General features: G+C 43.1%; 1 protein-coding gene across 1 annotated transcript in view; it reads left to right on the forward strand.

The window, feature by feature from the left end:
* The first annotated feature begins 5,877 nt into the window (after positions 1-5,877).
* CDH17 (cadherin 17, LI cadherin (liver-intestine)) overlaps positions 5,878-17,691 on the forward strand; it is a 28,556-nt gene continuing 16,742 nt past the window's right edge. Inside the window, exons 1-7 of the mRNA XM_010577147.1 lie at positions 5,878-5,975; positions 8,509-8,578; positions 11,365-11,463; positions 12,118-12,255; positions 13,695-13,833; positions 15,037-15,195; positions 15,863-16,062. Coding sequence (XP_010575449.1) covers positions 8,534-8,578; positions 11,365-11,463; positions 12,118-12,255; positions 13,695-13,833; positions 15,037-15,195; positions 15,863-16,062 — 780 coding nt within the window. The 5' untranslated portion in view covers positions 5,878-5,975; positions 8,509-8,533. The remainder of the gene's footprint in view (positions 5,976-8,508; positions 8,579-11,364; positions 11,464-12,117; positions 12,256-13,694; positions 13,834-15,036; positions 15,196-15,862; positions 16,063-17,691) is intronic.

Below are 17,691 nucleotides of genomic sequence, written 5' to 3' on the forward strand. Positions count from 1 at the left end.
GGACTTGGGACTGCCCAGGCACTGCAGATTTGTGTGTATGGTCCACTGAATTTTGGTTTGGATTTACTTTTAAGTCAGTCACCATATACATGTTGCATATATGCATATGCACCATATGCATATTGCGCCATATGCGTATTGAATGTAGTAATAGTAGTTTTTAGTAAGGAGGTTGAGAACCAGATATAAGAAAAAGCTTAAACACTGCTGGGCTTTTTTCTCAGGCAGTTGGGCTAAAATCCAGCTCCGGAATTCCAAGACCTTATTCCTGATCCAGCTAATAGGGACAGGGAAACACCTCAGGAGGGCAAACCCAGGAAGAGAGGGGGCGAAGCAGTGAGCTGCACAGTGCTGTGGACCAGGGAAGGCTAAGCACAGGGCTGGACGTGAGCACCCACCCCGGCTCTGGGGCTTGGATGCCCGCAGGAAAGTATTTGTCCCTGCGCCTGGGACCCAGAGCCCCAGATCTCCCCCAGGGTCCTTGGGGATCCCTGGCCTTGATTCCTGATGAGTGGAGAAGGGAAATGAAGGGCACCTGAGTCCTGCTTCAGTTTGAAGGGGGAATCTTGCATCTGGGCTTTTCTCCCAGGCTTATTTCTGATTTTTATCCAGTGACTGCTGTATGTAACAGTCCAGGCAGCAGAATCTACGATCACAGTGATAAACAAAGCCCTAGAGACTAGTTTGTTTTATCATGTCTATTTCAGTGTCCTACAGGTGGGCATGTATATCCAGATGATAGAGTGTTCAAAGACCGTCTGCTTCATGGGTCCTAAGGCCATCTGCATTTGCATACATGTGTGAATAAACAAAAAATTGTGTCAGCCTGACAGCTTGATGGTTGTTTCATGTCGTAATACTATCATGCTTTCTAAACAGACTATAGGTAAGAAAAGACTTGGGTTTCCTATTTTGTTTTGAGACAGTGTTATGTATTTTGAGCTGTGCAAATTGTGGAGATGTCTTTATATGTACTGAGTAATGAATGAAAGAGGTAAAAAAATTGCTGCTTCTGTATTTATAAGGAAAAAAATATGATTTTGAAATGTGCGGTTCATAACTTCTAATGCGTATGCCACCCTAAAACGTCATGAGAATTAGCTAGAGGACAGCAGCATGCTGAAAGAAAGTGAATTTCCCTGTGCTTCAGTACAGAGCTCAAGTTTTAATCTCCTTTGGAGGTCTTGCAATAAGTAGTGTAAACACAAGTAATCTCTAGAATATGCATTGTTTATTCCAGAAGGGCCATTTGGTTCCATTATGTCATTGCTTGCAAGAAGAAAAAGGGAAACTAAAATCTATCTTCTTGACCTGGGCAAGTTTAATAGCCCAGAAGTTTAACAGCAGTAGCTCAGCGCCTAACAGGGACCAGCACCTGACAACAGCAAACTGGGTAACTTCTCAACAGGCCTCTTCTGTCAGTGATGAAGAAGGCATGGTCTGTCTGTGTGTGGTGGGAGAGGTCAGACATCTGTGTCTGGGGAGATGGGGACCATGGCTGAGAGCACTACCTGTGCGGGGCAACTCCCGCAGTGATGGGGCTGACCAAGGCCTTCAAGGAGATGCTCTGGGGACAATAGTGGGGACCTGCTGCTTCATCAGATCCAGGCGTGCTGCTCATTCAGCTTCCTCCTGCTTTGAGGGTGGCCACACGTACCTATGAATGAAACCAGCTTGGGATATCTCTGCCCAAGTCCTGGTGGGCATTTATTGAACTGTGAGGGAGCATCAGTGTCAATGCAAGCCAAGGATGAGGTACCACGTGGGTGAAGGGCTGCTGGAGGAGGTGGCTAGTCTGAGACACAACGGTGGCTGGGAGAATTGCATCAATATCATGGACATGGAGTCCTCCAAGGACAGCCAAACGAAGATGCTGGAGACATCAAGCAGCAACAGCGGTGAAGGAGCATGCCCCTCAGTGGTGTGGAAATGGCCTATGAGCTTTCTTGAGGAAGGATAGAGCCCATGTCTTCCAGCAGATGGGCAATTCACAATGATGGCTCCAAGGAAGAAAGCAAGCAGAAAGTGTCTCTGCCTTTGAGACAGTGTGGGACAACCTTTTTAGGTACTTCACCTGAGCTCCTGGTGGTCTGTTATCTGCTTCCCCAGACAGGATAAATGATCCAACTGAGAATTATGGTTAGCAGGTCAAAACTGAATATCAAGTTCTGGTAACAGGAAAGATTCAGGTAGGATTTTCATCATCCAAGGCACAGACATACATGGGCCAGTCAGAAAGCCATATCTCCTGGGTAGGAGAACAATGTTGCACAAGTGGTGTGGCTTCGTTCACCCTGGCCATCAAGCATTAGTACCGTGAACTTTTGGATACATCTGCTTACGCTTCTTTGCAGGGAACTTGCTAAAGTCAGTGCCATGCTTTGTTCCTATCCCAACACACACCTACATAGTTCACCCTCTCCCTTATACCCTTTAGCATGGTGCCTCTTGTTTTGGATGATTGGTCACAAAAATATGTTCATCTCATCTTCTTGGTTTGTGCTTTTTGTCTAAGTTCCCTCTCCCCAAAACCACATCTTGCACCTTTGTATAAACATAAATTATCTCAACGTGAACAGGGATATAAACAGTAGAAATGGCAAGGTCATCAAAATAGAGTGAGAGATGTAAAAGGAAGGCCTGATGAATATCTTAAATGCAAGTAATGTGGGGCCCTGCAGCACTTGTTCTCAAGTTCTCAAGATTATGAGAACCACAGAGACTTGGCTGAATAATTTGAGACTGCACTGTTTGTATAAAAGGGTAAAGTGATTCAGAAAGAACTGTCAGGAAAAAAGTGAAATGTTGATGTGGATGTATAGATTTATTTTGAAGTGCAGAGTGCAGGAGATGGGGGTGATGTAAGCTTCTGATAATTATACCATGATGAGAATCCCCAGTCCTTGTGAAGGGAAAGAGGGAAAAGGAAAAAAACTTACAATGGACTTGAAAAAAGCAGATTTCTATAAAATAATGTCATTGATAAGAAGAATTTCATAGGAAAGAAACCAAAGAAAAGCATTAGCAGGAGTGACCAGGTCTCTGTATAAATGGAATGAATGGCATAATATGTCTCAGTGCAGAAGTAGTATTAGGAATGGTAGTAAGAATAAACTATTTTGTTAAATCAGAGTTCTTCAGTTTCCCCAAACTCACAAGAAAGCACAAACACAGTCATAAGTAGGTTATACCACTAAAAGGTGAGTATACAGCATAGGCAAATACAGACAATATCAGAATTATGGCAGTGCAACTACTAGTGCAATGAGGATAACATGAAAATATTTTATAAGTGCATTGGTCAGTGTTGCATTGTTTGGGAGATACTGTTTGTAGAAGCCTGTCCTCAGCAGCATTGGGAAGTCTCACCTGGGAGAATGTGGGGGCATAGCTCATCAGGAAAGGTGGAGAGTGACTGAGCAGGGTCCAAAGGACAACAATGTGAACGAGCATATGTCTGAAAGTACCACAATGGATTACCTGTGGAGACTAGGAGTGGCCATTATTTGCACTTTTTACAATCAGGGAGGTTGCATGTGTAGCTGATTCTGCCTCAGGAGAAGTAAAGGAACTAGATGACTAGAAACTTGAGTTTCTTTTAAGCAGTATTTTTCTATGCTGCTTTTTCCTCCACTGGTGTTAGCTCATTTTGACATATATTGATGATGTTGTGAAATTACCATGCCCTAAGAGATCCATAAAATACATATTTTCTAAACAAACAGAAAGGGAAAGAAGCAGAGGTCAGGCAGGTCCCATTAGTTTTGGAAGTGGAAGAGGTACGTGGAGAGCCATCAGGTGAATCGAAACAAGGAGTAAAAGTAAAAAGACAAAAAGAAAAAATGAAAAAGGAGCAAGGAAGGACTGACAAAGCTGATAAATGGGAAGAGTGAAAAGGATGTGACTAATGATATGAGAAGAGTTGTTTCTGGAAAAACTGACTCATTGAACAATGATTCACACAATAAACACCTGGATGTTTCCCTTCTTTTCACCAGATTTACCCAGAGAACAGCTGGCTCAAGGAACCAGTCTCACTGCTGAGTTTCTTGTTGTGATTTTATCTGTGGCACCATGTTATGACTGTTGTAAAGCCTTAAGAGCTTCTGGACTTTGTAATGTATTTGACATGGGAGATTTTTTTTTTCCTGTGTAGTTACAACCTGTAAGCAGTTGCTCTATGGCTGGGAAACTATTTCATCCAGAGAAAGATACTGGCAGTTAGCAGGCTCACCTCTTCCAGTGACTTTAAAAAATATAAGCATTCAATTAAGCATATTAGGTACCTTAAATTTGTATTTCAAGTACCACACTGCACTTTTGAATAATTGGACTTCCAAGCAGAGACAATAGCATTTGAAAGACAAATGCGTAACTTCTTTAAGTGGCTCTGACTTCTGATATCACGACTTGAGTGATTCTGCACTTGTCATGTATAGGTGAGCTAAAAATGACATTAGGAATTTGTTTATGTGTATTTGTTATTGCAGCATGAATTCTTGTTTTGAAATTTATACTTTATGCTGAAAGTAATCTGCATGTAAGTCACTTAAAGTCAACATATTTCCAAGAAACTTCAATTCCCTCCCCCTTATTATATACTTTGAAATCATGAACAATGGGTTCTAATGCTTTAAGGGAAACTGTTGGTTTTGAGCTGTGCTCTAAAGATAACTCACTGCTAGCAGACAACTTTGAGAAAGTCTGAATCATTCTGAGTGCATGAGCAAATGGAGAACAGTTGTGTTTGAAAGCATGCTGAAAGCACAGTCTAGAGTTTTTTTTCCTGGAGAAACAAACACTGATTTCGAGGGAAAAGTGTGATCTGAAGCACAAACAGAAAGCTCACCTTTCCCAGATCTCTACACCTTCCAGCTGTAATTGATTCTAAATGCTTCTTTCTTTGGATGCATAATTCAGAAAATATTTAATGTGCTGCACAGATAATTTAACAGTGTTCAAGAGCAAGCTAACATAGTGAGGAAATTGAAAGCAGAAGTTAGAACCTGAATGAAAAGTAACATTTCATGAGAGAATAAAATAAGCCTGTTCAAGACTTTGAAATAAGCATGATACTAAAAAGTGAGTTAGCAGAAAGTATAACATTTTAAAGACGATAATTTTTTAAAAACTTCTGTTTTTTCCAAATACATTTTATTTATTATTTATTTTACCATCACCCTTTACAGTCCAGTTGATTTCAGTTCCCCTTACTACAGGTGCTATAATGCAGAGGCTAGCAAGGACTGGTTCCCTTGAAGGGCTGAAAACCTAAACAGACATGAAAGATGACACATGCAGGAAAGGAATGATTACATCCATTATGAGATTAGTATCTGGAAACCGGCAAATAGAGTGATTTGCCCAAAGTTACCAGAAGTAAATTTGTTGCAGAGCTCAGACAGAATTTGAACTTTCTGAGTCGATGACTGACAAATTATTCTTATAACCCAGCTAGGTCCTTCCCATGCACAGGTCTGCTGTGAAAACAAGCCACCTTTATTCCAAATTCTTGTCTTCTGAATGTGAATTATCCCTGCAACTAGGCAAGTAGCAAGCGTGATCTCCACGAGGCCCATGCCTTCTCCTTTCCACCTCCTTTCCTAGAGAAAGGATAACTTTCCTCCTGCGGCTCTAACCCATGCCCTGCATGTTCATTTCTTACAGCCCCACTGAAAAAACTGAATTCAGAAAGAAAATCCCAAAGGACATAAAAATATTGAGGGTGTAAATTATCTCAGAGCTACATTGCTTCCTTACATGGCTGCCGTTTCATACCACACCTAGTCATTAAGAATCAATAATTCTCCATGCTGTTAATGTTTGAGCTGCTGAACCTCCAGGGCGAGTCTGAGGAACTATAATATGAACTGTGTGGAGAAGCACGGACGGACACTGTCAACCTGTGCAAAGACGATTCCCACAGCTGAAAGAAAGAAGGATTTTTAGAACAAAATAAGCTTTTCATGTTACAGGTAAGGGATGATCTAACTGTCATTTCACAGAAAGATTTTAAAAGCTGAAGCAAGGGTTTTGCTGAAGGCTTTTCAGGCAGCGTTAGGAACTCAGCTGTCCTTGTAAAATGGATGACTGCTGTGCTAAGGCTTAGTCTGGTTTGTATTTGATTTGGATCAATTTCCTCTGTTTTCTCTTTACTGAATTTGAACATCTGAAATCAATCATTTAAAGAAAATAAAATACTTTTTTTTTCATGGAACCAGATACTTGTGATTGTTACTGATCTTTAACCTCTGGGAACATTCTTTGTTCTCTGAATGTTTATTATTGAAAGTCGCTGGGATATTTGTATGATGGTTATCCTAGAGATTTCTGCTCGGGCAGGGGAACCATAAAGGATTATTAGGGATATAGCTCTGAGACGAAGCTAAGAAATGAAGGGGAAAATATAGCTCCAGTCCTCAGCCAGATCTCAGGCTGCTTTTAGTTAAGCTGATCCTATTCTAATCCTGAAGTTGTCTGTTATTGAAAACTTTTGTATGAGTTTATATATGCTGAAAGTCTATTCTGAGTGACAGTGGAGTATGTATTTTGGGGCTTTGGTCCTTGGCAGTGTGATGCCTCATGAGATTTGGTAGCAGCTTCCAGCCAAAAATGAATGGTCAAGGGCTGATCAAGCTACTCATCCTGGTCTTGTAACCAGCACCGCAAATGACACGACATTAGGGAATGATGTTTATATTCAAAGAGAAGGGAAAAGGAAAGGCTGTTATCATACAAGCCCGTAACCTACAAAATGGCTGTATTTCCACTGCTGCGTTTCGTAGTTGGATCTGGACAGAGAAACCTGGCCAAGACACAGCGCAGTCGCAGAGCCACACAAAAGAGTGCATTTTCCAGCATTTTCCGTCCCCTATCCTAGGGCTGGATGTGTCCCTTCCTTAAACTTTCTCCTCACCCACCCGGAGGGGTAGCTGCTGGGCACACACTGCAGCCTTACCCTCGGGGAGGGCATGCCTTTGGGTCCTCTGTCCCACCTGCCACCCCAAATTAATAAAGAATTAATTTTTTGAAGTTCCCACCCTGCTATTAAGAATGGCTGAAACTGGCTGACGTATTCAGAAGAGAGCAGGAGAAGGGGAGTGGAGAGGCTGTTAGACAGATGGAGGAACTGAACAAATTTCTGGCGACTATTTAACTGAAATATCAGCAATGGTCTTGGTTCAAAGTGTCTTCCCAGGAGGTTCAAAGTAGCTTCTCTACCCCTCTGTCCTGCCTGTGCCAAGCCCCAGCTCCTCTGGCTGCAGGCAGGGCAGTGCGGGACCTGCTCAGCCAGGCAGCTGCAGGGGGTTCACCTTCAGCCCTCGTTTCCTGACAAATCTGACGAATTTCCTGATCTCTTCTGGTTTCAAAGGAGTGTCATTTTATTTTCTTCCAGTACCCCTGCAGCTAGCTCCAGCCCAAGGAAAGACCCCAGTAATTTCAAAGAGTGTAATTGCACACACAATAAAACCCTGCTCAGAATGGGATTTGCAAGATAAAGTCCTGTGGCACATCCTGAAATGAGTGCTGGAGAGAACAGCAGCGTGGGCAGCAGTTTCTATATTTACAGGTCCCCTTTTTTGGTCAGCCATTGAGGAAAGAAAAAGCAGGGCGGGGGGGGAGGAAGGTATGATGGGAAGTCCAAGCAGGAAGGCATCTGGAGGAAGCTGTGCCTCAACACTGTCTTCTTCTCCTCCTTGGGATCCTCCATGGGACAGAGCTGTGGTGGCTGAAGGATCCCTGTAGGTCTGAGCCCCATAACATGGAGCACCACTGAAGACAGCAGCACTGTACGCCAGCTTCACCTCTCTACAGAACTGGCCTCATCCTTTTTGTTAAAATCTAGAAGTGGTGAGAAAGCAGGATTTCATTTTTGAGGAACCCATCTAATTTCCAGGAGGATGTAACACAAGTAACAGCAGTGCGTGCTCAGCATTTTTTTGAAATTCAAGGCAGGCAGTGCTCCTTGGACTCGGAAATTTCATTTCCGGTCGCCATGTTGTTTTAAGGGGTGCAGACACTTCTGGCTTCCTCTGCCTCTGCAAGCTGCACTGAACACTTGTTTTTTGTAAACAGAAGACAGAGGCTTCAGGATGGTCCCTGCAAGACCTTCATCTTGTGGTTATGGTGTTTCCTGCGAACAGGTTGTTGCCTTCAGTAAAGCAGAAATGAAAATGGGGCTTGGGTGACATAGAGTCATTGCAACAGTGAGGTGGCATGGCTTGAAGTCTTGTGCCAGTTTTGACCTCTGACAGCTGTTTGAGGCTCTCACAACATGTGACACCTCCTGCACCACTGGGGACAGACCTGATGGGCACAACCTTCCCGCCCAGCCCGGGGACACCAGCAGTCTTGCCTCCCATGAGCAGAGCTGTGCCTGGTCCTTCAGAGCTCACCCCTTGGCTGCTGTCTCCCTACAGCTTCGGGAAAGCTGAGCTGTAGCCTTTATTCGCACATAGATTGGGCCAACTCTATGGGGTTAAAGTGACTATCACCTCTTCTTTGCAGAAGCTGAAGCAAAGCATATTCCAGTATGTGTAAGCTGTGTGGACTTCAATTTCTGCTTGTCATCCACTCGGTGAGTTACAGCTTTTGCTTTGTTTATCTGGAAGCAAATGGCAAAGGTTGCCTGCAAGCCTCTGAGCTCTAACCCATGGGGCGTCCCAGTCTGCAGGTCCGTGTGTGTGCTGGCAGCATGTGCCAGCAGAGCGGCTCTGACTCTGGGTGTGGGAGTGCGGCCCCGACACGTGTGTGACCCCATGGCCAAAACTTAAGAAGGCATGTCAATCATTACAAAAAAAACTTTAAAAAGCCTAAAAGACACCAATTTACCTATTTTGCCTCTTGTACTTCCTCCTTAGATATTACTTTTTCCAGTAAGTGGACTTCATGCTAGAAAAGATTTAAAAATACTGCAGCAAATCACCAAACAGTGAAGACATCTGTATCATGTGTTCTGTATTATAATCCACACATGTGCTGACATAGTGAATGCATTCTAAGACATACAATGGCACATAGTTTAAACCATGCATATTAATTATTTATCCTCATTATTCCATCTATATGAATCCCTTTTCGGAGAATTTTCTGGAACTGAAAGGTATTAATTATGCTATTTATGGACCTCAACTATTAAATTCAATAGATTTACTGAAGTTTGTAAATGCTACAGTGGTGCCTTCTACTTTACAATTGAGATTAACAGAAAAGGTAAAAAAAGAGTCAAATTTAAGTCCATTAAAAAAAGACTAAGAATACAGAGAGCCTGAGGGGTGGGACTGACGTGCAGTAGTGAGCACCTCCTTTTAATTTCCCATTTCAAAATCTGCTGCCCGTGGCAGTGCCGACCCCCCATGAAGCCACTCCACAGACCTTATAGCCATCTTCAAAAGGGACGCCAGCCGGATAAGGGCCAAGGAGAAAACCCTATTTCCCCTTCAGGCCCCTGAGTAATGATTCATGCTGTAGACATACGTTTGGAAATATTTATGGTCCACATGAAGTAATTTTAATTGACAGGAAGAGATATCTCTTACTTGCTTCACAGCCTGCACTTTGAACCCGTTGGGTTTCATAGCACCAGCCTTTGTTCCTCCATGGCAAGGAACATGACCAAGCAAATTCCCTCCACAAAATGGCCCTGGGAAAAACCTCCAGGAGCCGGGTTGTTCCCACCTGTGCAACACAGGAACAGCCATAGCAGGTTAGATCCAGGGTCCTGCTATCCTGGCCCTGGCAGAGGCCAGCAGTCAGCATTTAGCAAAAATAGTAAAGGGTACCTGTAAAGTACTCTTTCCTGGTATGCGTACCCATTACATGGCATTTTGATATTTTTCTACTGTCACTAGTGTTCACTAGTATCCCTCCCCCTCCTTCCCCAGTTCTCACAATATTCTAGTTTTCCTGTTCGCAAAAAGAGTCACAAACCCTTGTAGGCAAGGAGGGCAGCATATCTGGCTATTATTAAGCAGAATCTGGCGTTATTCAAACACCACTTGTGACACACACACACAGAGCAGCGCTTTAGGGTAAATTGCACTGAACTTAGCCATGTTTTTGTCATAGGCAGAATTAAGTTTTCCCTTGGTAATATGTCGACTGTGCTTTTCTGTGAGAGGCCAAATAGCTGTCCCAGCAGCAATAGGACCAAATCCAGGGGAAAAGTCATGCAGCAGAGAACATGGACTCCCAGAGTCTGACTCCATGGGGTGATGGACAGGGTGGCAATGGCACTCCAAAACTGTAAAGCAAAATACAGTCATTTTTACTCCAGAAGAAAGGGAGTTTTACCTGTGCAGCCAAATGATGGAGCCCTAATTCTGGCAGGCAGCTCCCCAGCTTTGGCAAGACCTTGGTGACAGGCAAAAAAGAGTAGGCATTCAGGGGAGTTTAGTCTTGCCTTTGGAGAAACAGGTAGATTATCTGACCCGTAGGCTGAATTGCCTTGTGTGCAAGGGCTGCTCTGGGAGGCAGATTTTTGCTTTGCTTTTTTTATTTGAAAGCAAGAACAATGCTGAAACATTAGGGCAGGAGTGTGTCTGGAGGTCTTCGGGCCCTAGGGAGGGGGTGGTTATAAAACTTGTATAAAACTCGTTACAAATTTGCCAGAAAAAACACCATGCAAAGGCATTGCCTGCCATTAGGAAGAAAACAGAGGCCAAGACAGATTTGCATGGCATTTTTGCCATGAGGTAGAAGGCAAAGATCAGCAGGACATGTTTGCTCTGGCTGTGGTTTGCACTCACATGCAACTGATGTGAAGGCACAGGGCTCGAATAGCTTTTGCCCAGATGGCTGTGGTGCTGAAGGTGGTGGGGTAGGGGACCTGGGGAGGTCCACCTTTTTCCCTTGCAAAAAAGGTTTGGATTTACTGAGAAAATTACTAGGGGTGCAGCTCCATTTCCTCCCCATCCCCAGGTGTGGCATTGGGTCTCCCAACACACTTGTGGCCACAGGACTGTGTGGCTCCTGGATGGGATGTGGCTGGTCCTGCTGGGGACACAGAGGTGATCCAGAAATGCTTTTAAGAATGTCCTCCTGCTCTCAGTCTACATTCGGCTCTTCAGTGCCTCTGTTTGCTCTTGAAGGTAGATCAAATCTCATTTAAGTGTGTAGTGGCTAGAAAAGGGCAGGGCCCAAATGTTTGTTTTCAAATTAATTAATAGATAACACTACTTTTAAAAATGGATTTGCACTAAAGAACCTGGAGATGTTCAGTGCAAACCAGCAAGAGTCTCCTCCATTATACTACAGCAAAATAACTTGCAAGAGGCTCAGTGATGGAGAGCTGCTGTTCATGTGTGGTGACAGCAGACATCCCTCAGCTGCTTTCCTCCATTCTTTTCTCTCTCTCTCTCTCAGGCTCTATGCCAGAATTTGGGGGACTTGCATGTAACTGGGCCTCTGAAGGACATGAATTTCTCTGTTCCAGAAGGAGGGGGAGTGCGCATCATTTACCAGGTAATAAGTGTCTCTTGGTATCCACTCCAGTCAAAAACCCCATGGTTTGCACACACTGACCTCACGGGCAGTGTTGTCTTCTGTGCTGGTGGGAAGAACAGTCCCCTGAGAGAATCAAAATTAACTTTGACTTCCTCTATCTGGGAACTGAAGAGTCTACATGCAAAAAGCAGGAGACAACCCCTTCTCTCAAACACATTTTAAGAGGATATCCTAAGACAGAGATTAATAAAATCAACATTCCTAAAGAATGGGTTTCCATGTAACTTGTGTCATCATTTTTCTTCAGCTCTGAGGTTTTCTTCCCAAAGCCATAACCACAGAAGGACAGATCCAGCTCCCAGGCAAATGGAGGATGTGTGTCATTTTTTTCCATTCCCGTGCTCAGACAAAGCCCTGTCCTAAGCAGACGTTTGCTTTGGAAAGAAACCACAGCTGGGATTTCCTGCAGCCTTCAGGAAATAATGTGAAAACTCCTCTGTTGAGGATCAGAAAAGAGCAGATTTGTTTGAGCAGACTCTTGGAATATCATTCCCCCAGCCAAGCGCACTGTTGGCAATAGATTTTAAAAGACACAAAGGCATGAAATTATTTCAATTATGGTGAAAATGCTGAAAAAAGGATGATTTTGCCTCTGATTTTTCCTCATTCTAGTTCACATCTGAGCCACCTGCTGTGAGTTTCAGAGCGACTGGTGAAAAAGACGGAATAATTGACATTGTGCCAAAGACAGGTGTCCTGTACCTCAGTGGGTCTCTGGACTGGGAGACCAAAGCAGTGCACAGGCTGCAGGTAAAAACTCAGTGAAAAACAGGAAGGGAGGGTTATTCATATTCACTTTTTTTTTGGTAAACCTGAAATTAATGGAAAACTGTTGAAATTTCAAATTCTTTCTTTTGTCTATGTATACAGACAGCTTTTTTATTTTTAATATTGAGCTTTGCTGAAGAACGCATGGTTTTATAGTTCTGAAAGACTTTGCACAGGAAAATGCTCCTTAGCACAGGAAGGTTATGTTGAGAAAACAAAAGTTACCCTGATGCCAACACCAATCCTTTAATCCTCCTAATATGAGGAGGACACTTGACTGGAAGTGAAATCTGGCCCCATGAATGTGATTCACTTGTTATCCCTGAAGACTGATAGGATGAATTCCATGGCTGGAAGGGGAAAATAAAATACTGTAATCTATTTAGGAAGATCATAATCTATTTAGCGACAAATGGTGTGAGCAAATGACATTTGGACACAGAGGCACATTTCTAACCTCTGTTAGATAACAGCAGAAAGCTGTTCGGCAGATGTCGGAGGCTATTAGAGGAAAGAGCATTGTGTGCTTGTCCTGCTATTATACTCTTTTCATAAGGATCTCATCATAAACACTGTTGGGAGTTGGACAGTGGGTAGGCGATCTTTTGGTCTCAGTATAGCCTTGTGCTCTTATTCTGTGTCAAAAATGGTATTGTCTTTTTCTGAGACACTAGCAACGGAAAAGGAGATGTCATATTCTCAGGTCTAAAACACCCTTGGACTAGAATTAGACAGGACAGTGTTCTAGCCCCAGAAGTTATTAACCCTAAACATGGGAATCCTTTACAGACAAGAAGGGATGACAGAACTGAAAAATGATACTTGGTTAGGCATAAATAATCATGATTTGATCATGATTTTGTTATGTGCAAACAAAATAAAGTCTGACAGACATGATATGTACTTGGTGCTTTAAAGTCAAAGAAGGCTGAAAATTAATTGTTTGGAACAAAAATGTAATCAGAACTAAGAATTAGGTTTTCTTTACAAACCCTTAGACCAGCCTATTTTTCTGGTTGATATTTACAGTAGCACACTTGAGTCCGCTATATCATGTTGGGTTTTCTCCTTGTTCTTTAGAAAGTATCTATTTCTATTTAAAGAAAAGCATGAAGTCTAAGCTGTGCATGAATACAAGTAGTCTGCTGAGATTGGAAGTGAGAAATTGCCCTCTGAAAAGTGTCACCAGAGGCAGGAGTAGGTTATTTTGTTTTGTTGGCATTATGTACCGTGGTGAATTATTGTCAGTGAGCTACCCTTGTAAATTTGTCCTTGTAGATGGAGCCACCCAGTGATGGCTCTCATCAGATTTGCGTCACAGTAAGAATGACTTGGCATTTGACATCCTGATGTTCATTCATGTCTTTTAATTTATCTACATGAAAATATTTCTTTGCTGTTCCTTCGTTTTCCAAATCAAGGTGGAAAGTCTGGATGAAAAGGGAAACGTAGTGAAAGGTCCATATGCTGTTACAATATACGTGGAGGATATCAATGACAACCCACCACAATTTGACCAGATAAAGTACACTGGAGTAGTGAGGCAGAACTCCCGTCCAGGTAATTGTCTTAATAATTAAATATTATAGTTAATAGGAAACTAGGTAGATTAGTTAAACAGGAAGTGGATGCTATACTTCAACAAGCTGAAAAAAGATAAGTTTTCTTTCCCACAGGATTGTACAAAATAAGGATGCGAGCATGAAAATATAATGAAAGGGCAAAGAGGTGACCACATGTGGTGTACAAGAATGAGTGTAATCAGAAATATTTCATAGCACTTGTTGCTTTGCAAGTATCACTTAACAGGCAAATATTGCTGCCCTCTCCGTTGCACTGAACCGCCCCCACCACCCCCATTCTAGAAGGACTTTAAAGGTTGCCATAGACTATACAGAAAGAGAATGCTAAGAATATGTAAGTCTTTGCACATCGGTGAAATAAAATGCCAGTGTAGATGGGGGGTATGTGTTTACTGTGACTGATGCTTCTCAGAACGTGGGCTGAACCTTAGTATTTAGGAGAGAGTCTTAGATTATGGATTGCAGTGATCCAGTCCAGAAATCAGGAAAGTATCAAAGAGCGGTTCAAGACACACATCTTGGAAATGGAACAAAGGACTCAGCCAGCTGTTATCATTGTGACTATGGACTCAATAAGAAACTTTTGCTAAACAATATGCATATAAAGCTCCATGGGTTCAGAAAACCATTCTGCAATATTTTACTGTATTCTTCAACTGCATCCAAGTCAAAAAGATTTTGAATGTTGCATTGGTGATCAAAAGGCAAAAATTCACTTATGTTACCATGCATTTCCATATTTTTTTTCACTGTATGATTGTTCCTTTAATTATAACAGTGTCACATCTGTAGGGCATTTTTCTCAAGGTGCTTTGGGTTGAACTGATTTGTATAAGGACTGCAAAGTGGCCTTAAAGAGAGATACTAGTGAGCTACATTCTGGGTGCAGGCACTCTTGGGTGCTAGATAGGTCTCTGATTTAGCTCTGTCACCTTCTTCATCAGCTGGTCTTCACATCTATTGTGGTCTTACCAAGCAGAGCTGGTGGAGGGGGGACCTGTGGGATGGTACACAGGCAACATAACCTCCACACACAAGCATGGCTTACCATGAGAGGTGCATTATGAAACAGTGGCAGCTCCTCTTAAGCTGCCTTCTTGGCTTGAGAGCTCTCCTGGAATGGACTATGTATTGAGGTTTCAGTCTCCTCTTACCACTGTTTCTTCTCTAATCCAAACAGGCAAGCCCTTCATGCACATCCACGCCACTGACCGCGATGACCCTACAACTCCCCATGCACAGCTGACGTACAGCATTCTCCATCATTTTCCCAACCCTTATACAGAAATGCTTTTCCAGATCAATAACATAACTGGAGCAATCTCACCAAGTGTGACGGGTATGTAAAAAGATTCTTGTTTGTCAAAAAGCAAGCATGTGTTCCTGGGTGTACATAGGAATGAACCAACAACACAGCTCTGATATTAAATTCTGAATAAATGTAGTGAGTGGGACATACTCCACTGAGGCCCTGGTTTTGGGGAACTTTCTTTGTGTTCCACCAAATTCAAGGGAAGTTAGCAGAAATGAAGATTGGGATCTAAAAGTACATTAAGAGTAGAAGGTAGATCCTCTGTCCCTCAGGACTACGCAGAGTCATATCTTGAGATTAATTGTCTTCCTTGAAATTTAGAAACCCAAAAGCAGTAACATGAAAAATGCAGAGAAAACTCAGCTGGCCATGTGACCCCAACTAAACTGCAATAATTTAAAAACCCCATCTCTTCTGCTGGGCTGAACAAATGCCTAACTGGGTTGAGGGCTGTTCAGTGATGCATCTGCACAACACGAGACCACAGCACAGAGGTCTCGTACGATTACGTCCACATGATGCTATGCTGCATTGTTCAGAGCAGCCAGAGGAAACAGCTTGCTGAGATTTGCCACAGAGGTCCGTCTAAGGAAGGAGCAGATGAAGAAGCATAGGGCATGTAGGAGGCAATGGGCAGATGAACCATCTCCACAGCTTCTGCTTCACTTCACTTGGCTCTTTGCTCTGTCTCTAGGCTCTTATTACTTAGATCCTCAAAAGCAGGACACCTTCACACTCGTTGTCACCGTGAAGGACATGGCAGGGATGTCAACGAATGCTTTCACCAGCAGTGCTGATGTGATCATTACTGTGAAGGAGAGCCTGTGGAAAGCTCCTCCCACCATCCGCATCCAAGAAAACTCAACCCAGATCTACCCTGTCAACATCAGCCAGGTAGGGCCTTTGGCCGTGCTTCCTGCACCTCTCCTTGGTGCCACAGAGTTGTTTTCTCCCAGCTAACTGTGAAGGTGTCTCCACTGCATTCAACACTAGGCTCTTCAGAAGGACTTTGGCACCTCCCAGTTATTTTTTATATGGTATCCTTTGGAAATGATCTTTAGTGCAGGTCTCATTAACTTAATGTTAGTATGAAAGTTAATGGTTTGAAGATGATGGAGACACAGTCAATACAAACATTAGAGTGACTGGACTTTGCCCTTCAGTTTGGAGAGGCTGTTAGCACCACCTGTGTGTGAGAATATCCCATAGATAGAGGAAACATTTGGAGAATTTTGTTACAGCATAGTGACTGGAAGATAAAAGGTGCTTTACAAGGCTATTTGGCACAATATGAAAGATAAAGCTCTTCAGACAGCCCAAGGGAGCTCACAGACAGACATGTGGCAGTTGGGTGCCTCTGCGGAGGTGCCACTCTTCTCTCTGATGGGTTTGAGCACTTCCGGACTTGCTCTAACACCACAGGCCCTCCAGGCTTTGGGCAAACCAAGAGCTGACCTGTTATTTTGAGGTTAGCTTCTTCTATCCTCAGAAGAGCCTGGCAGGGGACTAGCTCCACTGCAACCCTGCTGTGGGCAGTGCCCCGCACTCAGGGACATCTGCTGTGACCAGTTTTGTGTGACACAGCACACCTGCTGTATCAAAAGTACCTAGGAAGGACTGAAATGCCCTCCTTCAGAATCCTGCATTCCCACAGTATTCCTTTTTTCACAGTGCAAATGCAAAATATTTTGCCAATAACTGCAGACTGATAGCGATACATACATCAGTAAATATTAACTAACAAGCCAGCAGCCTTTCAGAAATGTTTGACTTTGAAAAATGCCTTGGCACTGACAGCCCCAATGCTGTCATCCCTCGGACATGGCAGGATTCCTCGGATCCTGTTTGCAAGAGTAACTGACTCAGTGCTGTTCCCACTGGCCTCAGTGACAGCCCGAGGAAGTCCAGAGTGAAAACAGGTGGAAGAAAAAGTAAAATGCAACAGTGCTCCCATTCAGGTGTCACTTGTATATAAATTTCACATGGCAGCCAATGACATGTTGATTCTGCCTAGGGGAAAATGAAATGCAGTTGCTGCTATATAGTATAAAACATAAAGAGTAACACTGACTCCTTCATTAATTTGGCGGTCTGTTAACTGCATTAAATCTGAAGCAGCCCACTAAAGATCCTTCATGACAGGCTTTGATGCATGTAAAGAGCATGCACACACATATGTGCAGATAGGTACTGGGTATTTGTTTTGTTGTTCCACATTTCTGAATTAAATAAACCAAAACAACAGCAGGAATAGACAATGTCAGGAGATGGAATAAATTAGTGTCAAGGCATTCAAATACATATAATGATTTCTTCTCATGTATCACCATTTAGCTCCACATCCCAAAACCCTTCCATAAAAAGATAAGTGTCAGAACCCATCTGGGCAGCTGGAGAAGCTGAGGTAAAATGGCTTCACCACAACACCTCAGAGAGCAGAGGTGGATTATCAGTCTGGTTTTCTGCAGCTTGTCCCAAAAGCCTGCCAAACTGTTAATTTTCTGGTTTATGAAGCTAACAGGA

Source organism: Haliaeetus leucocephalus, unplaced genomic scaffold (assembly GCF_000737465.1).
Source record: "Haliaeetus leucocephalus isolate CR32 unplaced genomic scaffold, Haliaeetus_leucocephalus-4.0 Scaffold555, whole genome shotgun sequence".
Taxonomy (NCBI): domain Eukaryota; kingdom Metazoa; phylum Chordata; class Aves; order Accipitriformes; family Accipitridae; genus Haliaeetus; species Haliaeetus leucocephalus.